Genomic DNA, 18353 nt, shown 5'->3' on the forward strand with positions numbered 1-18353 from the left:
TGTACACCCACTTTTTCTTCTGCCTTGCAAAGAGCCTTCTGCCTTTTTTTTGATCCTCACAGAAGACACTGGAAAGTCCATTTAAAAGTCTTGAAAATGTGTTCCTTACAGTCTTTCGTCTGCATCTTATATTTTCTTTTACAAGTATTTTCTTTTCTCTTTCCTTGATTGGAAAGTTGCCATGTGACTTTCATACCAAACTTTGCAACTATCTGCCGTTACTGTATGCAGCTATGTTAAAATAAATGTAGATTAAGAAGAGTGTACAGACAGATGTGTATAGCTACATGCATCTTAAATTGTACAAGCTATGTGATGTGGAAATGAGACTCTTGGTCACCATAAGTACTTGAAGCAATTGAACAACTTCAAACAAAGTTATTTCCATTGAGGAAATACAAATACGAGTTCATGGTACTTGTTTTCTTGCCTATCGATTCATAGTTGTTTTTCCTGCAGGTGAAGAAGTTAGCATTGGTACTAGCTTTCAAAATGCTTATATCTTTGGCCCTTTAAATTATCATTCTAAATAATAAGCTTCTAGCTCTCTGTCACTTTATTTACTTGGCTGTGCTCTTGCTCTATGTGGAAATGCCCTGAAAATACCTCACTGGTTAAACTGTTCCCTTTGAAGTATCCACAGGTGCCGAGTCTGTAAAATTGTGTTTGAGAACTTTGGAGTGGATCCTGTACCACGTACATTGCATCAGTTAGTTTAAAATATCAGCTTGATTTTTGTTGCCAATAGAACATGGTCAACGTTTGCATTGTGTATTGACAGTAAAAGAGGTATTATTTAGCAGTTTGTCTTGCACAGGTGTAAGCTTAACTGCTGTTTTATAGTCAATGTGCTAAATCCACTGTTTCCTTGGCTTAGCTATGAGCTCTCCAGTTCAAATACATTCAGGTAACAATTCAGTTATTGCAATCTGATTTCTAAGCCAGTATACTTGCTGCTGATCAGCCTGGGCAAAATGCAGATTGTGAAGTGACACAAGTAAAACTTCTCTCATTTAAAGGAAAGAATATGTTAATAAATTCTTCTTGATTCTGTTTTTCTTGTAAAGGATAGTCAATGAAGCTTTTATTCAGCACCTCGTTGAAGTCTACATGTAATTTCCTGTACTCTAGTTAAGTATATTATGCAACTAGAAAGGAGAAATTCTTTATCAAGAACATACAAACATAATAGCTGGACCACCACAACAGTAAAACAAGAACTGTAGTAAGCCTTTCTCTCATTCACAGAAGGACCTCACTTTTGACATGACTGCAAACAAGATTACAATTACTTAGGCTAGGTCTTTTGAACCAAAGTTGTAGATCTGAGCCGTTTAACAATGATGATGCTCCTGAATCTTGTGTGTGCATATTGATTTAACACAGAGATAATATGTAAATATAGTCCAAATATCATTTCATTTGCATTGTAGATTCAGTCTAGAAGACCTACCTCTTTGCTTCGTCACCGTCTAATTATATCTAGCTACCTTGCTTCCTTTTTGTGGGATTGGGCAGAATGCTTCTGAGAATACCTTTTCTTAAGTAAACAGAAGCAGAATAATTACGGAAACATTACAGAATAATTTCCTGTTCTTCTTCCCTGTAAGTCTGAGCAGTTGCTGCTCTCAAATTTTGATGGCCATACAAAAAAAAAAAAAAAACAACCTAGCATATCTTTCACAGGGTTGTGGGGAATTACCCTCTTTTCTATGTATGTATGCACATGTACATGTGTGTGTGTTTTTTAGCAGCTGTACAATTCATAGTTTTTTGTAATTTTCCCTGTCAATGCCATTTTAAATTTAAATGAATACTAATTTGTTGAGATTTGTTTGAGATATGTTTTTAGATACCAAGTCACTAATATGCCTCTTGATTAGAATTTGCGTAAAACAGTGTGGCATTTTCCTTGGCTTGGCACTTTTATCATCCTACCTGCTTAATAAAGAAAATAAACCCAAAAGAGATTGCAACTGTGATGGGAAAAGTTAAATGTAACACAATATAAAGAATAAATGCTAAATTACCTAGACTTAAGGTAAACTTCACCAGTCCCATCTCACAGTAGCATAGCTAGTTTTCCAAGGATCGTTTTCCCTCTCCTTTCATACATGAGATCACGATGCTCTGGGTCCACATAATTTTAAATGGTTGATGCTATTGTTTAAATAATTGTATACAAAAGTTAGGAACATGAAGTGCTGTTTCTTAAGACAGTTAAGTAATTTTGCTACCTAACCTGTAGAGATAATGCAATTCAACATGTTTTTAAAATGCATGATTCTCTGAAATGCAGGGCTGTCACTGTTGCAAAAACTGGCCTTAGACCCCGGTGCATAGATCTATTTAGAAGAGCTCTACCTAACTGGAGGTTTACTAGAATTGTAGTTTTATGCATTGAAAAATTTTCCATTTTAGAGAGGTAATTTGTGTTTTCTCTGATACTAAACCTGTTAAAGAAGTTTCTGCTGAATAGGTTGCCAAAGTCTATTATAAATTAATTAATAACAAACTTTTCCTTTAATGAAGGCTCACGGAAGTAGGGTAGAAGCAGATCTACTTACTTTAAAGTGGTGGTGTGGTTTTAATTTTTTTTAATTGCTGACATACACTTCAGTGCTCTTCTATGGTATTTCTATTTTTAGACTGAAGAGTAATAATTATCTCACTTGAAGAATATTCCTTACAGCCTCATGTTATGAGACAAGTCTCAAGTAATTCTTGAGAATCATCTCAAGTTAAATGTGTGTGGAGTGATTGCACCTGCTTAAGGGACTGAAGCATTCTCTTCTGTTCTTTGCAATAAACAAAAGCTAAAGCTGACGCACAAGTGGCATTTTTTTAATATTTAAAAAATAAACACTACTGAATATTTTTCAACATTTTCTTAGAATCACAGAATGGTTTGGATTGGAAGGAATCTTTAAAGATCGAGTCCAAACCCTCTGCCATGGGTAAGGACATCTTTCACTAGATCAGGTTGCCGAAAGCCCCATCCAACCTGACATTTCCATAGTCACAACAGTGTTTATATATTCTAACAAAAATAAGGAGGTTTAATATCCTTTCAGAAATTTAGATTAAAAAAAAAAATACTAAGATTAGACTAAGAAAATTCTCTCAAAGAGGTATTGGTTGTCTTAAAAACACGTAAAACTGTTAAATTCCAATTGTATAGGTCAGTACATCTCTGCTTAAGCCTAGAAATAGGAGATTTGGCATATGTGTGCCACTGTGGGCAGGACTGGACCAGCAAATAAATTTAGGCTGTTTCACAGCTGTGGCTGAAATTTCAGGACTCTGAGCTAGAGGGGAAGGGGAAAGAGATGATTTTCCAATCGGTGGTTATGACTGAGTTAATTAGATGCTGTCACTCTGCCAACAGACCTGAATTTATTAAAATATTCCAGTTAAATTACTACTTCTTTGGATGGTGATTAAAATTCCAATTGCTCATTTTAAAAATTACTTTGTACAAATCAAATTTTTTCATAAGTTGTGGAACTCATAGAGTTCATATAAGTTTTCATGGGTTTTTTTTTGTAATTGGGTGTACATCATTCTGAGATGCTGGAAGGTTTTTATGTGAACTGGCTTTAATAAGATATTTTAATTTTTTCATTAAACCTGTGTTTCAAGAAGGTTGAGAGAAGTGAAAATATTCATTTTGCCACTCAAATGCTTTCCCTCTCACCAGAAACAAAACCAACAAAACCCAACCTAGCTTCCTAAACTTTCCCTTTTATCTGCTGCCCCTATACTCTGTGGCTTAATTTACTTCTGGAAGAAGGGAAGAAATTCACATTTTACACAGCTAATTTAGGAATAAATTGTATAATGCTGCTTTTGCAGAGACAAAGCAAGAAAAAAGTGATTCCGAATAAAGGAAAAAAAATAATTCCTTGCTGCACGAAGCTCATTATGAAATAAAGGACACTTTAAAAAGTGAAGCCACCTACTGCTTTTACTATTATTTAATATAAACATAATTTATATGTAGTATTTTTACTTTGTTATATTTCCCATGCCCTTTTTGTAGCTTTCTGTGACAAACACTCACTGGTAAGTAGCTACTGCTTTGCTAGAGTGGCTTGTCTTCCACTGATGGCCATGTATATAAAGTTGCAATATAAAAAATGTCTTCTGTAGGTCAGCAGTGTTAAAGCTGAAATCTTCCAGAATTTTTTATGTATAGCACTTTAGGTCACTCTGCACTAAAGTCTTTTCAGCAGCGAGGTCCTGATAAGGAAAAGCAGTTGAGCAGCATTTGAAAGTATATGTGTGCGTGAGTGTCCCAGCAGGAAAATGCTGGAGAAAAAGATAATCAGTGAACAACGATCTTCTAACAGCATGTGGCAGGACAGAGTCATCTCCACCCAAGATAACTACAGATGACTATACTAGAAACTGAAAATTAATAGGCAGTGTCAAGGTAGGATGGCTCAATTTGCCCTTGACAATCGGTGGTGGTCTGGGAATTTCCTGAAGGTCATAGTCCAGGCTTCTGCTTTTAGGAAGTGTCCTGCAAGCCTATTGTTCTTCTTTTGTTTCATATGTCCTATTTATAGAAATGAGTAGAACAAAGCAAGTAACCAACGGGGATACAGCAAATAATGTATAATTGTACCTAAAAATAGATATTCTAGAGAGAGCAGAATACCTCGTGAGCAATGGAAAGAATCATTATCGTGCTTGAAAAATGTTTTTAATGAGAGAGGAAAATGCTTTGTTCCCGAGAGCCTGGGTAGAACAACAAAAAAATCGAATCAAAATCAGTCTTAACTAGCATACACATGTATGTTCACATACACATGTATAGCTAAAATTAACTTGACTTGACATTGCCACCTTTGGATGTGTCATAAAGTTATGTTTGCAAATGTGGTATTTGCATAATAGTTGCATTTTGTTGTTATTGTTTAAATGCATCCAGAGCATGTTCTTTTCTTACGCAGTCTGATTTCAAGAGCTACATAGCAGTAGCACCATATTGCATGTACATATTGCATGTAGATTGAAGTCAGATTCACCTCAAACTAAAATAACGATACTATTTGAGCTCTTCTAATTACAAGTGATTTTGGAGGGAAATAGTGGTTTCTTTTATCAAATGAATTGAATTGGAGCTCAAATATTTCTCTTCTTTTTCTAGTGAGGTTAGATGCAAAGGCACAGGAAGTTGGTAATATCATACTGTAATTTTCACAATTCACTGTCGCTCTCGTGATCAGTGTTTTTAATACAGTTACAACTGATTTCTGCACAATTGCCAGATTCCGGGGCTGGAAAAAATATCCTTGTTATTTTAGCACAGTGGTTTTTGTCTGTTTTTCTTCTCTTTTTGAACTGTGAAGCAAAGATAACTTTTCAGCAATGTGTCCCTGGCACCCCGCAGCTGTTAACTTCATGCAGTTGCTAGGGCTCAACAGGTCCTTTATCCACCCCGTCTTTGTGAAAATATATTTGCTTAAGAATGAAACATTAACATTGCCTTTTTTATTAAAAAAAAAAAAAAATCTACATTTCGCATATAAAAATGTGCATGAAGCACATTAAAAAGGATTGCATTTGTGATTTCTACCCAGTGGTGCAAATGCCAGAAAAAATAGAAATAATGATATCTAGCTCATCAGCAGACATACTTCAGCGTAGGTGTTCAGCTCTGGTTTACCTTTTGTAGGTATTCTGAGAAGTTGAACAGGAAATCTCATTCAAAACATCTTCCCCCAGTTCTTTTAATGTTCTGCCACTTCTTTTAGACCATCCTGGAAGCAGAGCAGCCAGCTGGAGCGGGGGGGCGGGTTGCATGAATGCGTTCAAACTGGTAAGAATATTGAGTTCAGCTCAAGGTGGAGATTTGCCTACTTAATTCCAAATTAACTTTTTTTTTTCCTAAATTAGTTCCTTTCTTTCTCCAAATTGGTTATATTTAGAATTGACATTTATCAAAAGAAAGATGCACTGCCATCTGGTGTCAAAACTGTGTTCACATGAGCAAAGACATTTGTACAGAAAAAAATCTAATGTGGCATAACAAATTCCATCCTCTAAAACTTCCTTAGCTCTGAAGAAAACTAGACTGTTCAGAATAAATAGCGTCCACACTGATGAGCTCTGTGCCAAAAAAAGCCAAGAAATACAGTTGTTTCATTACTGGGAAATTGCAGGCTAGGTAAAGGGACTTTGGGTGTAAACATGCCTGCTGCTTGTTTCTTTTGTAGGTGGAAGAGGGGGAGATGGATGCCCTGTGATCACCTTTCCAGACTATCCAGCTTTCAGCGAGATCCCTGAGAAGGAGTTCCAGAATGTCCTGACCTATCTGACGAGCGTCCCAAGGTGAGCACCTGTCTAGGAGAAAATTGCCTTTTATCTGCTAAGTGATTTTTCGCATTCAGTCACTTACTTGATGGTGCAAAGGTCAGGCTTGGTGTCTAATTAAAGAAAAGAAAAATGCAGCTTATGGTGCAGAGTCAGTAAGTGTTCATTAGTGACAGCTGCCCAATGTAGTTGTTAGATTAATTATATAGTGCTATTTATACTTCATCAGAAGATTACTTCCTGGTATGTATGGATGCAGATTCTGTGATGGACATTCTCTTGTTTCTTATGTTTGCTGTATCTTAGAGTGCAATGTTCTGTGTCCTAATTGAAAACATGTATAATTTTGACAGAACATGCTAATTCCTGGATGCTACTCAAGATGTTACTCAGTGTGAGGGAATACTCCATAGTTAGAGAGGTTTGTCCTAACCACTTGTGCTGTTTCCCTGGCTCTGCTGCATGTACAGTCTTTTCAGCACTTCCAAAACTTTGACTGAGGGTACTAATCAGACCCATCAATTAATCCGGGCTCTTTTAGAGGGCGCGGTAGCGTTATCAATGGGCTGCTCAATACAAATTGTGATTTTGTTGAAGATCTGCTAGGGAATGAAATAGTGAGGTTCAAGATCCTGATGGAGGTGAGGAAGACAAGTAGCAAAGTACAGACCCTAGGCTCAAGCAGAACAGATTTTGGGGTTGTTCAGGGAACTGGTAGGTGGGATCCAATGGAAGGCAACTCTGAAGAGTAAATCTACTGAGGAAGGCTGACAAGTTTTTAAGGACAGCATCCTTCAAGCACAAAAATGGTACATCCTGGAAAATGAATAGACATAACAGGAGACTGACCTGGCTGAATTGGGAACTTGTGACTGAGCTGCAGTACAAAGACAGCATACAAGAGGTGAAAGCAGGGACAGGCTACAAAGGAGAAATATAGAAACGTTGCCTAAACATGTAGAAATGGTTTCAGGAAAGCCAAAGCATACCTGGGCCTGAGGGTCAAGAAACATCAAGGACCACCCAAAAAAACTTCTGTTGCTCTAGCAGTACAAGTATAAACAAGCAAAAAGTGGACCTATGCTGAATGTGCTGGGTAAATTAGTAGCAGACAACACAGGTGAGACTGAGACACTTGAATTCTTTGCTTCAGTCTTCTCTGACAGTATCTCCCAGGCCTATGTGTTTGGAGTGAGGGTTTAAGGAGGAGAATGACTAACAATGGGTGAGGATCAAGTCAAGGATCTCTTGAGAAATCTTGACCTAAATCTAGTCTTTGGGCTAAGATGAGCTACATCAAGAGCAGTGAGAAGGCTGGCCAGTGTCATAATAAGGCTGTTCTCCATCATCTTTGAAAGGTTGTGGAGATCAGAGATGGACCATGATGACTGGAGAAAGTTAAATATTGCATTCATGTTCAGAAAAGGCAAGAATAATGATCCAGAGCACTACAGGCTGGTCAACCTCACTTTGGTCAGTGAGAAAATGATGGAGTGAGTCCTCTTAAAACACACTTTTGGGAACAAGGAAGAAGGTGATGGGATGTAGCCAGCATGCATTAAACAACAGTAATTGTGCTTGACCAGCCTATTTCTGTGATAAAATCACTGGATGCATGAGTGAGGAAAAGGTGTGCATGCCTTTTACCTCACCTTAAGCAAAACTTTCAACAGTCTCCCCCAGCACCCTTGTATCCACTTTGAGTTGTTACACTTTGTCAGGTGGGCTGCTGGGTGGGTGAAAAAACTGCTTGGATCATCCATCTCAAATAGTGGTGGTTAATGGCTCATTCTCTCCCTGGAGACAGAGTTCCCCAGGGAACCATACGTATCCATGCTGCCTGCCATCCTTGGCAAGGATGTGGAGGAGGAGATGGAATATGCCCTCATCAAGTTTGTGGATGAGAAGCTGATGGACCAGTTAGTCCACTTGAGGGAAGGACTGCCATTCGGAGAAGCCTAGACAGGCAGGAGGTATGGTCTGACAGGAACCTCATGAAATTTGGCAGTGACAGATGCCAAGTCCTGCAATTGGAATGGACTAACACCCTGCAAGAGTGCAGGCTGGGAACTAACCGGCTGTGAGGCTGCTTTTCTGAAAAGGACCTGGAGGTCCTGGTGGGCAGTAGGCTAAACATGAGCTGGCAGGGTGCCCCGGCAGCATGAGAAGTCTGGCGGCCCCAGGGCTGCCCCAGCAGGAGCATGGCCAGGAGCAGGTGACAGCAGGGGATCTACTGGCTGGCTCTCTCCAGACCCCACCTGCAGTGTTGGGCCCCGCTCTCAGCTACCACAGGGTGGGTGTTCACAAACTGGTGTGAGTCCAGTGGGGCTTGTCATGGTTTGAGCTCAGAGCAACTTGAACACCACACAGCCACTTACTTCCTACAGTGCTGAGAAGGAGAAAATAAGCACAGGCTTGGGATTAGAGACAGGACAGGGAGGGCTGAATCACCGGTTATGACAGAATCGTTATGGGAAGGAAAAAACCCCATAAATTTAATACAGATACTAACAACAACAACACTTGATAGACAGAGTAAGACAGTGAGAAGCATTACTACATCTTGAAAATACCGTCCCCTACCCCTCCTTCCTGGGCTCAGCTCTGTTCCCGATATCTCTACCTCCTCCCCACAGCAGCACAGGGGATGGGGGTGCAGTCTGTGCTGCTACTTCTTCCATTTTGGGAGGGTGTGGAACTTCTCAAACTGCTTCCCCCTGCTCCAGTGTGGTCCCCCTCTCACAGGAGACAGTCCTCCACAAATTTTCTCCAAGTTGAGTCCCTTCCACAAGATGCAGCCCTTCACAAGCTGCTCTGGCATGGGATACCCCCACCATGCTGCAATGCTCCCAGAGCTGAACTACAACAGTGGGGGCTGCTTCTTCCCACAGGATCCTGGCCTCCCTTGGGTGCAATCACCTGAGACGCATGTCAGCATCTGCTCCACCATAGATCTCCATGGGTGGCGGGGCGGGGCTGCCCTGCCATCTCACCACAGGATACAGGAGGTTCTCTGCTCTGGCACACCTCCCCCTGCCTTTTCTCCTCCGTTCCTCCACTGACCTTGGTGTTCACATAGATATGTCACAACTTCTCTTCACAATTTCAACTCTTCCTCCCAGGTCCCTTCTTGAATATATTATCACAGAGGCACAGTTGTTTAGCTCGGTCTTGGTGCAGAGGTAGGTCTGACTTTGAGCCAGGGGAGCTTTGAGAAACTTCTCACAGGGGGCAACCCCTGTATCCCTCTTCCCTGCTACCAAAAACCCCATCACTCGCTCAAGCCCACAACAGGCCCCAACAGTAGTCAGGACTGGAGTTGATGTGCAAGAAGAGGTTACAGGAGCAGGGCTTGCTCAGCTGGGGGAGGGAAAGCTGTGGGGCCCCAACAACCACCATTCCCATTGACCAGGGGGCTGTGGGAAGATGGCAACAGGCTTCTCACAGAAGTGAGCAATGGGGAAAGGCAGGCCTGGGGTGGGAATGGGAACAGAGAGGTTCTGACCTGGATGTAAGGGAAAAGAATTGTTGCTAGGAGAAAAATGAAGCATTGAGGCTGCCAAGAGAAGCTATGGAATCTCTGTCCTTGGAGGCTTTCGAGACCTGGCTGTACACAGCCCTGAACAACCTGGTCTGAATTTGGAGTTGACCATGCTTTGAGCAGGAGGTTGCACTAGAAGCCTTCTGAGATACCTTCAAATCCGAGTCATTGTATGAATCAAGAGATGTACTTTATGTTTTTCCCAAATTGAGCTATATGGCTCTCCCAGATTAAAAACCTCTTAAAAAGACAGGTCGTGTGAGACTGATTAAATGTTGGTCTCAAGATATATTTTGCATTCTTTTCACCAACAGCATTCACTGCAACTCAACATGGACCATGCTGAATTAACATTTGGAACTAGTCACTGCATATGTCCTTCGTGCACATGCGTGCTTTTGTTTACTGTACATGCATGAAGAGAAATAGTAATGTTCTTGTAAAGGGCTTTTCTCTTAATTATTTTGTAGGACCTGCTCCCTGTGAGGGAATACTGGTTATATGCAGCATAATACTGTGATGTGCCCTCTTGGTTTTACTTGTTAATCCCTAGTTTATTAGAGAACGGAGCTGTGAAGCTAACAGCCCACTTTTGCATTTTCTTTGTTTATCCTTGTGTTGGTTAAAATGCACAGTGCTAAGCCTCCCTTGATGGTATCTTTCTTGGATACTGTTATTAAAAATAATTATGTACTAAATTCACATCTGTTCTTCTTTTTGAAAGTCCTTGGTGGTGTGCTTCATGGTGGCCCATTGAACTTCTGCACAGAGTGAGGTTTATGTGAGAAATTCTGATCAGAACGGACGGCATCTGGTGAAAGGGGGGGAGCACTGAGCACATCCCAGAGCATCGGTTTGGCAGGAGCACGTATTCACTAATTAAAAGTCTGGGAGCAGATTTTCTGGAGGTTTGTCTGTTAGTTTCTCATACCCAATAACAATTATTCTGTGCATATTGATCCAGAAGTGGCCATTCCTTAAGTCTGTCTATTCTTGTAGGATTTTCTTATTTTTTTAATTTATGAATCTTTAGAAAGAGATCACTGTTCTGTGTAAAAGAAGAAGAGAGCCAAGCTGGCTAGATGTGAAGAGTAAGGTATTAACTATTGTGAATATAACAACACTTTAGGTATTAGAGTGATAACACTTCAATATTGTAAAAATAATGTCGCAGTTAAGACACTGATAAACCTGAGACCTTTCTGTGCCTGCAAATTGCTACAATCTCAAAGGGCTAAAGATATCCCTGGCATCTTCATTAGCGGCGTTAGGAGCTTACTGTGCAAAATGGGATTTGTGAGCCTTTGCGCAGGTTTGTATGAATAAAAAACTATAGAAATGCCGCTAGCCAAATGTCAGCATACATCCCTTTATAACGTATATTTTGCCAATGATGTTATTGACTGCGTATACCCCAAAAAGGGGCAGTATTTTAATTTTCCTTGAACTGTGATATTTCTAGTGCTGTTAAAGGTGTCGTAAGGTAGGATTTTTGCTGTTATCTTAGTTTTCAAAGGCTAAAATTTCAAATACTGTTTTTGGATGCTTTGGAAACTGCTTTTGAGGGAAGGGGAGGCAGTTAGTTTTGTTTTGTAGGTTTATTGAAGAGGCGTAAGGAGTACAGATTTAGAGGAAGGGTGGAAATGCAGCCCACAGTTTTTTTTGCATGGACTGCTCTCCAGATTAGTGTCATTTAACTTATGAAATATGTAACTCTGTCTTTTGGTTATTCTGACTGACTCAGGGGAAATGGACTTTTGTATGAAAAGCCCTGTAGAGCACAGACATGTCTGGAGCCACAACAATTCCTCAAAAAACTACTTGTGCTACTTGGCCCCGTACAAGATTCCTGATCGCAGCAAAGAGTTGGCAGCAATAACTCAAAATTCAATGTCTGACTGCCTGCAGTCACATGTTAAGGGAAATGATAGTTCATGGGAATGACAGTGAGTAGCTACTAAGTGCCTCATAAGAAAGGACTTCTCTGTGCTCTGCAATAGAGTTCACCCAGTAAAAGATTTACTGGTATAGTAAATCATAGCAGTGGCATCAAGTTTTCAAGATTTGTTCCCAAGTGAAAGAAGAAGTCTTGGTAATAAGACTAGCTTGGGACTTTGTTGAAAGAGGAAAAACTGAAACCTCTTAAGCTACCTTTATTATTCCCTCTAATTTTTTAGGTAAACCTAACCTTGCCCCCTCTTACTGCATTCTTGTTCTATACTATCTAAACACTAGCTTTCACAAGCTTTTTCTGTGTAAACTTCCTCTTGTCTTTTTCATAGTGAACTTTAATCATGAAGAATTAAATGTCTCATGGGGCACATTACATTTAGAATGGCACTATTACAGGTTGCATGTTACTGACTTAGATGACCATGGAGTAGAATAGTGCAAATAGTAGAGCTATTAGCATGTGCTCAGTTGTGTAAATGCCAGATACATGAGGATGTTAAGAAAGAAGACAGTGGAAAGGGAATACCTCATCTCAATTTAAGATACTCAGTTAACCCTGGTGCAACTGTATATCATTAAGCAGAGAGCTGAACCATCTTCTGCAGGTGGGTGTTGTTAACGTTGCAAGGTAAATTCATGTTCTATAGACAGCTGGATAAAATACCATGTCTAATGTATGGTTTGTACTGATCTCAAAATACTCAGCACAGGATGTCGACATAGTGTGTGACAACAGTCGTGTACTGAGTGTACTTAAGGATCGCTGCTTTATCAGGAAAAAATGATGGGTTAAGAATGAGTACGATAAAAAATGGAAGATTACAGCTAATCCTTTTATAACTGCCATTTTGCTAATGAGATGTATGTTGTAAAGCTATACGTGTAATTCTTCTGAAACAGGTTTTTCCTTTTAGCACCTAGTATGTTTTTTGTTATTGTTGAAGTACAGGATAAAGTTTTATTAAAACACTGAGGATTCTCTTAAGAAAAATCTTTCTAGGGCATGTGATTCTTGGTTTTTATACATATAGTCCCCAAGATGAAGGAAGGAGAATCCATGGCACTATGTAATGTACTTAAAGCAGTGCTTTCTAGGAAAAGTATATTCACTAAAATGTTTAATTTACATGTAAGTATTGATCCACAAGAATTAATAGTTCTTATCGATGGAGTTGCTGAATAAAGTCGTATCTGTGGATAAGTATCTGTAAGAGGTGAGCTCTTTAAATTCAGCTGGATTTCAGCTGAGGACAGTGAGCCAAGTCTTGCATCTATTTGAGGTGCTTTGAGGACATTTTATAATGTCCGTGTAGCTGGTCTGATTCTCTTTCTGCAGAGAAGAATGGCTCCTATTACTTCACCGGGTGAGTCCTTTGGGGATTGCTGCTGAGCTGGGTAGGAAAAAGAGGTCATGCAGAACAAGGTTGTCTCACCTCTTAGCTGAGTAAAAAACTGATGACCCCCATACACAGTGTCCGTCATTCTTACTGCAAAGTGGAGAAGGTGCCTGTGGGATGTACTTTCACATCCCACATATACCAAGGTTGGAGGAAGAATATTCCACTCAGGTTTGCAATAGGCTCCTGAAATAGCTGCCACTGTAACCTTAAGAAGTCATCTCAGGGCATTCAGTATTCTCCTCTTTTTTTCTCTGTTTTGAAAGTTTTTCCTCTTTCTATTTATCCTAGTAAATAGACTTTTAAGATTTTCAGTGTACCCTGAAGGCAAGTGTTATTCATACTTATTTCTATCCATCACAGCTGTCACTATAAATTAGCTTAAGTTTATTAATTTAAGTGTGTACACACTCTTGTAATATGAATTTACCAAACGTGGGGTACAGCATGAGAACAGAGAACTTGATCCAAAATAAATTAATAGATAATTGCAGTGGGTAAAAAAAAAAAAAAAAGGCAGGATTTTTCAACATATGGTTTTGCTTCTGGTTAATTAGCAGTTTCTACTGCAATCAGAAAGCAATATGCTGTACGAGAGAACAAAAGGATACAGTTTTAATGCTTTTGTTCGTTGCTTATATAGGATCATCTTTGAACAAAGAAAGCAAGCTAAAATTATTGTGGTCACAAGAGACTGGAAAATCAATATTTTAGAAGTGTAAAACTGAGTTGTAAAGTTCCTTTCAAGAGAAATAAGAAATAGCGTAGATGAGAAAACTCAAAACAGGTTTTGATAGCCAGTTTGAGTCCTACTCTGCTGATTAAATACAGTACACAGGCCTTTTCTACTTGTATTCAGACAGAGCCTTGTACAGCCTCTCTTTGTAATGCCCTTCAGTCCTACTGCATGATCTTGAGCATATCTCAGGTTAACTTGGCGTGTTCTGCAATTTCCTGTTTTGAAAGCTGTTCCTGTCGGTTTCCTGCCTGGGAGAACATCCCCTTCTTTGAGATCCCAATGGTTTACAAATGCTTGAACACCATGTGGCCTTCTAAGAAATCCTGTTGTTTGTGGTACCGTCTGGTGTTGGAAACTAGGGAGCCATCCTGTCCCACTAACAAAATAGAACAAGATGACTCGTTCTGTTCCTCAGGGATCAGTGTTGGGACTGGCGCTATTTAACATCTTTGTTGGCAGCATTGGGCGGTGGGATTGAGTGCACCCTCAGCAAGTTTACTATTGGCACCAAGCTGTGTGGTGCGGTCAACACGCTGGAGGGAAGGGATGCCATCCGCAGGGACCCAGGCAGGCTCAAGAGGTGGGCCCGTGTGAACCTCATGAAGTTCAACAAGGCCAGTGCAAGGTCCTGTACATGGGTCAGGGCAATTCCAAGCACAAATACAGGCTGAGCATTGAGTGGATTGAGAGCAGCCCTGCAGAGAAGGACTTGGGGGTATCAGTGAATGGAAAATTGAATATGAGCCAGCAATGTGCACTCGCAGACCAGGAAGCCAACTGTATGCTGAGCTGCATCAAGAGAAATGTGGCCAAAAGGTCAAGGGAGGAGATTTTCCCCCTCTCTCTGCTCTGGTGAGACCCCCCCCTTGCAGTGTTGTGCCCAGCTCTGGGGCCCCCAACATAAGAAGGACATGGACCTGCTCGAGTGGGTCCAGAGCAGGGCCATGAAGATGATCAGGGGGCTGGAGCACCTCCCCTGTGAGAACAGGCTGCGAGAGTTGGGGTTGTTCAGCCTGGAGAAGAGAAGAGAAGGCTCTGGGGAGACCTTGTAGTGGCCTTCCAGTACTTAAATGGGGCTACAGGAAAGGTGGGGAGGGACTCTTTATCAAGGAGTGTAGCAATAGGATGAGGGATAACAGTTTTAAACTGAAACAGGGTAGATTTAGTTTAGATATAAGGAATAAATTCTTTCCTCTGAGGGTGGTGAGGCTGGCACGGATTGCCCAGAGCAGCTGTGGCTGCCCCCTCCCTGGAAGGGTTCATGGCCAGGTTGGACGGGGCTGGGAGAAACCTGGCCTAGTGGAAGATGCCCCAGCCCCTGGCAGGGTGGTTGGAACTAGGTGATCTTTAATGTCCCTTCCAACCCAAACCATTCTAGGATTCTATGACTTCCAAAAGTGTCGATGTCTGACAGTTTGAAAATTCAGTTATTTGCTAAGCTTTGGGTAGACCTTTCATTGTTAACTACACCAGCACCCTATCGTTTGGAATAACACTGGAAAACTGAAAGTCTGTGCTAAGCTTTGCAGGGGATTCAGATCTGAGACTTCACTAGTGTGGGGACAGCAAAGCATTACAGGGTGAATTTAGGTAGGGACCAGAAGAACATACCACAACACAGCATGGGTGTTACTGGAGGTAACAAACCTTCTCAGCGTGAGGGGCACTGGAGAGCACGGGGCTCACAGAACTCGGGTTTGGCCAGTTTCCTTGGCATAGATCCACCACTGCACTCTGGAAGCAAGGGCAGCAGTGTTGAGGTAATGCTGTGTTTTGAGATGGTAAGTGCCTCAGGATCCAGGCTGACTTTGTGAAGAGCCAGTGTGGAGAGTAAGTGCATGTGTTTCCTTATTTATCTACAAACTAAACAGGCAGCCCACCACTAGCTAATAGTTAACCACTTTCGTTTTATAGAGTGCCAGGGATGAACATCACCACATAATGGGTAAGAAGTGCCAAAGAAACAAGACGCCCTGACAGTTCTCACTGACATGCTGAGCAACAGCTTTGCAGCTTCAGAGTTTATTTCAGTCAGCTGTGTTTCATTTCCATGCTCCCCTCTTTGTCCGATTACAATCCACGCTGAAGATGTGGAACCTGTACCCTGCTGTTACCTTGGCAGCCCCTCAGATCTGTCAGTGAGAACATCCCAGGACTTCCAGCAAAATCTTTTATGCTGTGTGTGCCCTTCCTTTCTCAGAGCACAGCTGCCAAACAGTTGTAAATGCCATATGTTCGTGTAAGCAGAAAGGAAATGTAAAGGCTTAGGTTTGAAGTAGAAGTATTGCATCTTAAAGTTAAGCGGTAGTCTGAAGCTTTTGTGTCAGATATATAGTTTGACAAGATTAGGTCAAAGCTCAACACTTTACTTAGGGTCTGAATTTTTACTGGGTTTGGAAAAATTTACACTTCTTTTGATGTCCACCTTGTGAATGTCTTTAAACTTGTTTTAAAGCTCAGCCCTGTACAGGCAAAGCTTTTATAGTCTTTAAATCCCATTTACAACTTTAGGGCTTAGAGGATTTGAATAGTATGCATGATACACACTATCCAGTGGTAAATTTAATCTGCTAACAAGACAAAGTAAATTAAGCACTGTAAAACTGTGGAAGTTAATTACTAAAATGCTGGACTTCATGCAGGAGTTTTCATTAATCCAGTCTTAAGTTCAGAGAACTTAGCACCCTATTTTAAGCGTAAACACACCTTTCTAAAACAAAACATGCAGCATGCCAGATCAGATTGTGCCAATACTTTGTGCACTGGTGTTAATGATTGTTGCAGTGTACTGGAAATATGTATCATTCCAATATCATAGTTCTGAATAGGTGTAAAAAATGCTTTTATGCAGTCGGACTTAATAATTCTAAAGTGTGGATTGTGTAGACTTTCTGTTGCTCGTATTTACTTAAGCTTAACCAGCGTGGAGTCCTTCTGCCTTTATTGACCTCTTTATCCTTAATTGTCCTTCAAGGATAACATGGCCTACTTCAGCCATCTGTAGTTAAGTGTAAATGAGTCCTCAAAGTTGCCTTTCTTCAAACAGTTGTTCGAAAAGCAGCTCTGTTTGACCTGAAGAAATTACACTGTTTTTTCCACTTTAAAAATTAATATTCTTCCTTAAAACCCTTATTTTAGTTAATTTCACACAATAAAAGAGGATCTGTTAAGCAGGAACATTGTCTTTTAAGTATTATTTCTTTTACCTGCAGAAACGCATAAAAGCCATTCTGATTTTAGTCTATGGGTTTCCTTGGCAGAATAAAGCTTGCTAAGCTACCATAAAAAAAGGCTGGTGGGTGCCATGGAGAGGAAATCGGTACGTGTAGTCCAAGCAGATGTCCAGGTCTGGGCAGATGATGATGATGCCTGGACACTTTAGTTATTATTTTTAACACTGGCTACATTTCCTCAGCTTCCATCCAACAGCATAAGCTTTTTGGAGCAGAAATAATGTCAGCATATATGATGGAATATAGCCAGCATTACTGTACTCCAAACCGTTGTGTTTATTTTAAGGAGGAATAGGCTTGAAGGTGGGAGACAGGCTGATTTGATGACCTAGCGTAGCATAGGAGATAGAGGAGCTACAGGGACCAGTCAAGGAAGATACTGATGCCCATACCTCTGAAGTTGAGTGGGGAGGAAAAAGAGAAATGCGACAGTGTGTGCTGTGTAAATTGGTGTAAATATTTTAAAATAAATAAAGTGTGTACCAGTGCTGCTTCTTTGTCTGAGGAACACAAGCAGTGCATGAGACAGAAGTGCCTCAAGTAAACATGCTTGGATTTGTATCTCACAATTTCAAGGGACTTACTGCTGTGCAGGATAAAGGCCTTTGGTTGCCTTTGGGACCAAGGCTTGAGAGCAGCTCTCCTGGTTGTCGGCGACTTGTCACTCACCTCGTCGACAGTACGTCTCTGATAGTAGCCCATCTTCCTTGCAGGTTCTCAGTTTGCGGGCAGATGCAGTAAGCTGTTGCTGTCACAGTCCTGCGGTGACTGAAGGATTTTCAAATATGGGGTAGGGCTGCGTGTAACCACATTTGGCCTTCTGGGCTACAGTCATTGTGAAGTTTGGATGAGAGTTCCAAAGTTTTGAGTTATCAGCCCTTTAGACAAAGCTCTTTGAAGTTGCTTTCATTATTCTGTCTCCTGTTTATCTGGCCTTTAAGATCTCCTGTCATTGACACAACGTGATGTGTAATCATCTTGCCTATGCCTATAAAATTTCAAAAGGCATTTTCATGGTGTCACTTTTTCAGGCTGTATGATTCTGCTTGTCTCTTCTGCCTCATGAGCAAATTATAACCACTTGCCTATCGTGGTTTTTATTTATGACACCTCACAACCCAACGTTCATCTGAATTCTTATTTGTCCTCTTGCTGTATGATCCTAAAAT

The 18353-nt window shown here is 40.7% G+C and overlaps 1 protein-coding gene across 16 annotated transcripts in view; it reads left to right on the top strand.

Annotated features, from left to right (window-relative positions):
* The window catches only part of MCF2L (MCF.2 cell line derived transforming sequence like), a 171543-nt gene that overhangs the window by 102504 nt on the left and 50686 nt on the right, over positions 1–18353 (top strand). For all 16 annotated transcript variants that reach the window (XM_032997044.2, XM_032997046.2, XM_032997057.2 and 13 more), the window contains one exon: positions 6225–6339. In XM_032997044.2, coding sequence (XP_032852935.1) covers positions 6225–6339 — 115 coding nt within the window. The remainder of the gene's footprint in view (positions 1–6224; positions 6340–18353) is intronic.

Source organism: Tyto alba, unplaced genomic scaffold (assembly GCF_018691265.1).
Source record: "Tyto alba isolate M040663 unplaced genomic scaffold, T.alba_DEE_v4.0 Super-Scaffold_45, whole genome shotgun sequence".
Classification (NCBI taxonomy): Eukaryota; Metazoa; Chordata; class Aves; order Strigiformes; family Tytonidae; genus Tyto; species Tyto alba.